This window comes from Serinus canaria, chromosome 24, assembly GCF_022539315.1.
Source record: "Serinus canaria isolate serCan28SL12 chromosome 24, serCan2020, whole genome shotgun sequence".
NCBI classification, from domain to species: Eukaryota; Metazoa; Chordata; class Aves; order Passeriformes; family Fringillidae; genus Serinus; species Serinus canaria.
Window position 1 is genome coordinate 5,960,238 of NC_066337.1, and position 5,632 is coordinate 5,965,869.

Genomic DNA, 5,632 nt, shown 5'->3' on the forward strand with positions numbered 1-5,632 from the left:
AGGTGCAAAACTTATTTCTGGGCTGAACAGAGAACTGGGGATACGAGCACCATAAAGTCACCCTGATTTGTTCCACCTCCGTGCCTGGATTTGCTGTTTCTGTGGCTGGTCAGATGTTAGGGCACTCAGCCCTGCAGCTTGGGGGGTAAACGGAAGAGCCCCAACTTGTGAGGATTGTAAAAACACCCCCACAAAATCCCCACATCAAACCCAAACCCAAGTTCCCCAGACATTGTCTCAGCTGCTCACATGCCTTTTACTGCTCCTGGGGAAAAAAAAAAAAAAAAATTCATAGGGATGCTGCTTTAATATCTGTATGATAAATATCAGGAGGTGGTTTTAAGGTTAAAAGCACAGCTTTCATCTTTATTTGAAGTGATAAAGATAAAAAAAAACTGCCTCTTTTACTAATGTCCCTGGATTTTGGCTGCTTTAGCCAAAAATCTTTTCCAAAAATTAATGCTGTACTGGTAATTTATCATTTAAGTTTAAATATACATTCAGATAATTATTTATTTTGTATTAGCTGCATACAAAGCTATCAGGAAGAAGGACTTGGTCTTTCATATCAGCCTTTGAAAGCCTTAAAATTCAATGAGCTCACTGAACACATTGAATAAAAGGCATTTCCTTATCCTTTGTGCACGTTTGCATTTTTCAGGACCAGATCTAACTCATACAATGGCTTTTGTGGTGCAGTTTAGACTTTTCATTTCTCCTGGAATTTAATATCTCCAATCTTAGAGGAACTGCAACTACTTTTAGAGTAATGGTTTTGATCATTTTGCTCCAACTTTAAAGGAACAGGAACTCCAGTAAGAGTGAACTCTCTCCCTTTAGATAATTTTCTTTTAAATGTTTTAATGTTACTTTTAGTCTGAGTTTTATTTATATAAAAATGAAAATGAAGATTCAGATGTTTAATTTGTTTTATCCAGGTGGTCTGTTAATAAAAGCCACTACCATGACACAATTAAGTGAACATCTCAAGAATATTTTCCTAACATGTTCTGTCATATCTGTTTATGAATGTTTTGATAGTAATGCTAATATAATTATCTATGAGATATCTGATAATTAAATGGAGTGGGCTACGGCTGCTTATTAAAGGTTGTTCCTACTTTGAGGAAGTATTTAGTTCTTGTTCCTTCAGGAGTTTGATTTCACATGCAGATATTTTAATTTCCTCTGTGGGTAATGTATGTGAGATTCAGATCCTTTCTTCTCTTCAAAACAGAAAAAAGAAAAAAAAAAAAGGGAAAAAAAAAACCCAAGTCAGAGGCAAACTTTACATAATATTATATGCCATAACTTAAATAATATCTCATAATCTTAATCACATAATATAGCTTAACATGATCATAAATTCCCATAATGCAATCATTTATTTAAGTGCAGTGAACAAAGACTTGGTTCATCTACAGCAGTGAAACACAGCCTTGGGAAATATACAATTTTATTCTCCACTCGTTGGCAAGAGACAAAAAATATGGTCTTGGCAGCCCTGTGTTGTGGCGGTGTTACTCATTTGAACGTTACTCATTTTGGTGTTTTTACGCGTTTTAGTGTTTTTGCTCATTTTCGTGCTGTTACTCAGAGTGCTGTGACTCATTTCAGCGTTTTTACTCAGTTTAGTGCCTGGTCGCTCCAATCGCGCTCATTTCTGGCTCCTTTTTCGGCAAATCCATCTCGCATGAGACGCATTCCAAGGATTTCGTTTAGAAGGTAAAATTTGACGGGAAATTGGAGAACTTTTCAAAGCTTTAATTGATCGAACGGAGCCGGGCCGGAGGCGCTCCCTGGGCCCTCAGGGCGCCCCTCGGGCCGCTCCGGCCGCGGCCTCCGAGGGTGGCACCGGGGGTGCTGCCAGCCCTGAGGGCAGCGGGTGTCCCTCGTGTCCCTTGTTTCCTGTCCCTTGTGTCCTTTCCTGTCCCTTGTGTCCCTTGTCCTTTCTCGTCCTTTGTCCCTTTTTCCTTGTCGCCGCAGTCGCGGCCCCTCACGGCCATTGCCCGCCCGCCTGAAAGGGAAGCGGCGGGGCCGGGGCGTCCTGGGCGCCTCGGTGCCCTCGGGCTCTGGGGGGATCAAAAAGGTTTAAATCCCCGCGGATATCGAATTAAATCCCTTCGGATATCGAATTAAATCCCCTCGGATATTGAATTTAGGCCGGCCCGTGATTCCCCGCCATTCCCCCGCCGTCTCCAGCCCTTTGAGGCGCTGCCTCCCCGGTGAGAGGAGCGCCCTTGCAGAGGAGCCAGCTGCAGGTTTTACAGGTTTTTATTTAAACATTCTCCCCAGCGTGGCCGCTCAGCAAACACCTCGTGCTTTTCGTGAGGCAGCCATGGCGAGCAACTCGCAAAAAGCAGATAAAAATAGAAATAAAAGCAAAAAGATGGAGGTGAGCGGTGCTGTGTGAGGGAGGACCCCCCATCCCATGTCCTCCTCTGGATTGAAGGAACAGAGATCCACGGCACTTTAGGGAGGTTTAGGGGAGCAGAAATTACTTTTTGTGTGTGTGGAGAAACTGCAGTTTCTCTTAGGGTTTGAAGCCCAACAAAACTGGGTAAGCACTGGGACATATTTATGTAAAACTTCTTGAGAGCGAGCTTCTGAAGTGCACCAGCTTTTACTGAGCTATATATACTACATATATCAGTATATAGATATAAATGTGTGTATCTATAAATAAATGTGTATATATAGAGAGATCTCAGCCTGGTGCTTCCACCCACTCCCCAAGATGCTCATGAAACTGTGAACCCTCTTGCATTTTCTCCAAAAACATCCTCAAGGTCTTTTTAAACCTCTTCTTTCTCTCAGCTAAACTGTGTGCAAAGCTTGTTTTAAATCCCAGAACTGTTTTTTTCCTAATGTACTTTGCTGTTAGAATGAAGCTTCAGAAAATCCTCCACTGTCTGACAAAACAGATTTGGCTCCTCCTGAGGACTCACAGTCCCTTTTCAAGACTGAACCACTGGAAAAGTTTGTAAATGGTGATGTAAATACACTGGAAGTAAGTATGGAATGACCTAATTTCATCTTGAGATACATCCAAATGTTTAAATAAAATTATCTTTTTCTCTTTTTACAGAGATCAGCAAAGAAATTAATAACTTGTTATCAAAATATGCTGACACCATAAGGCAAGTTAACTTTGTGCTATTTGCACAGCAATTTTAAATTTCTCTAGATAAGATGGATGGGTGGCTGCAGTTTCGGGAAATTAACACTGAAAACTGTCAAGCAGAGCTTGAAAGAAAAATGGTGATTTTTTATTGCAACAGAGGATTAATTTTGTCAGAAACTGGGTATTGATAGACAACCCTTTTTTAAGAAAAACATAAAAGCAGTGAGAAAGTTAATGACATTAACATTGATTTTAACCACAGATTTCTTCACTTTAGTGCAAAAATAGCGTTGGATTCTTCTTATGTCCAGGAACTTGATGAGATCCTAAAAGAAGCCAGGGCCATAGAAAAGCACTTACAGCAGAAAAGGGAGAAGCTGAAACAGAGATTCGCTGTCATTGTCAATAGCCTGCAAAGCTAAATGGAGTTTGTGATGAAAATGCAGAGCCAAAGTTGTGTTTGTGTATGAAAACAAAATGTGATGAGTGTTGTGATGTCTGTTTCTTGTATAAATATTTCTGTCAGTTCAGGAAATTTCCAACAAGTTAAGCAGCTACTTAGTGTTTAAATACATAGTGGTTGTTAATAAAAACAATTCTGAAAATCTATTTTAGATCCTGTGATTCAAGGGATTAAGACATTAAGCCATGTTAACCCATTAAATATAGCAAAAACCAATTTCTATGAAATACAGAAATTTATGATGTAAGTGGAAAATGATCTCAGATTATCTCATGCTAACCATTTTCTGGTTATGAGTTGTTTTTTTTTTTCCTTTCTACTTTAAAAATTTTTTTTGCTAAAATCTTAGTAGAATATACTTGCAATGTTATTTTCATTTGACCTCAGAATGTAAACAGGCTGAAAAGATCAGCTCAGAAATAAGAGAGTTCTGTAAATAACTTTGAGAAAGTATAAAGTCATAATTTCAAATGCATTGTGATATTGGTAATATGTGTAACACTGGAATATGTGTAATACTGGAAATATATTTCTACATTTCAAGGCCATGTAGTTATAAAACCTAATCAAAGCTTTGCTGTGGATGTCAGTAAGTAAATAGATAATGTTAGCATGATCTAGAATTACAGTGTTATTTTATTTGGCTTCATGAGCGTTGCTTGTTGATATTCAGTTTTTCTGAGAACACTGAGCTCTTTTTCTTTCTTGTCATTTTACTCTTGTTAAAAAAAAAAAGATGAAACATGGAGTGTACAAAGGATCACTTGTACAAAGTGTGGGGTTTATGTAATAAAGAGAAGAGCTGGAACAAGATATATTTCCATCTCTACCCCAGTAGTGTGCAGTGATTTCCTCTTTAAATCCTCTCAGACCTAATCCTTTCCCCCTTCCCTGAGCTCAAAGCCAAACGTGCTGCGTGTCACAGCGACACGATTTACAGCAAAGAATGAGAGGAACTGGACATGTAGGGTGAGATTTAGATCCCTGAAGATGCAGATATGTCCTTAGCAGGATTTTCAGAGTGCCTAAGCATGGTGTAAGCGCCTTACCCGCTTAGGAATTTTGGAAATCCCCTAAGGTGCCTATCTGCATCTTTAGCATCTAAAGGCTTCCCAAAGTCTCACCACTGCTCTGCCATCATATTTAGCAGTCTTCTATTTTTTCCCTGATACTCTCAGGCTTCTCTGTTTATACAGAGAAATGTGGGAGAAAAAGAGAAGATTTAGGAAGTGACATTTTCTAAAATATTGTGCTGGGTGTTTCTAAAATGCTGGCTCATCTGTAGTGATGACACAACCTGGAGTTTCACAATGACATCTGCCAAGGGCGTGAACTCAGACATTTACCCCCAGTTATTTATGAATAATAAAGAAAAGCTGCACAAATCTAATTACTGGGGAGCATCTGCCTGTTACTGCATTTTAGCTGTTTGTGCTTGGGGAAATCCTGCAGCCTCCTTAGAGCATCTGGGTTTGGATTATCTCCATTTAGTTTATGTGGCCAATATACCCAACTATTATTAGTGTCAAACCTTAGATTTTGGGATACAATAATTTCATAAGGTTTTCCTCATGGGGAATCAACTGCTCCTGTTGCAGTGGTTTGCTCTATTTAAAAACTTTATAAAATCCAACAAAAATGAGTAAAATTCCACTTTTAAAACAACGAAGGACTGGTTAGTGCAGTTCAATCCAAGATATAGTTTTAGAATGATGACTCTTGGTTTTTTACAGTGATTTCTTATGCAGTTGGTTGTCATTCCAATTAATAACCTTTATTAGAGTGGGATCTCTGGGATAATTAGAGGAATTTAGAATTTGAGGAGTAAAGTCAGTGAGTACTGCCATGGTAACCTAGGTGAGCTTATGAACAGTGTGGTTATAATTACTAAATTTTTTTAATTACTAAGCAACAAAGCTTTTGGTTTTGCTGCACAAATATAGGTGAGAATATATATATATATATATATATATATATATATATATATATATATATATATATATAAAGTAAGTACAATTAGAGTTTAGACTTGAAATGTTGAGTTC

At 38.5% G+C, this 5,632-nt stretch overlaps 1 protein-coding gene across 2 annotated transcripts; it reads left to right on the forward strand.

The window, feature by feature from the left end:
• The first annotated feature begins 1,139 nt into the window (after positions 1 to 1,139).
• TEX12 (testis expressed 12) lies at positions 1,140 to 5,410 on the forward strand. Of its 2 annotated transcripts, XM_009098022.4 has the most exons (4): positions 2,339 to 2,395; positions 2,885 to 2,990; positions 3,089 to 3,140; positions 3,402 to 5,410. In XM_009098022.4, exons 1-4 carry the CDS (start codon positions 2,339 to 2,341, stop codon positions 3,544 to 3,546), a joined length of 360 nt encoding a protein of 119 aa, XP_009096270.3. In that variant the 3' UTR covers positions 3,547 to 5,410. The 2 variants fall into 2 exon arrangements, 1 of the variants encoding a protein (XP_009096270.3); XR_007779495.1 differs by lacking the exon at positions 2,339 to 2,395 and adding an exon at positions 1,140 to 1,725 and having other exon boundaries at positions 2,885 to 3,541.
• The last annotated feature ends 222 nt before the right edge of the window (positions 5,411 to 5,632 follow it).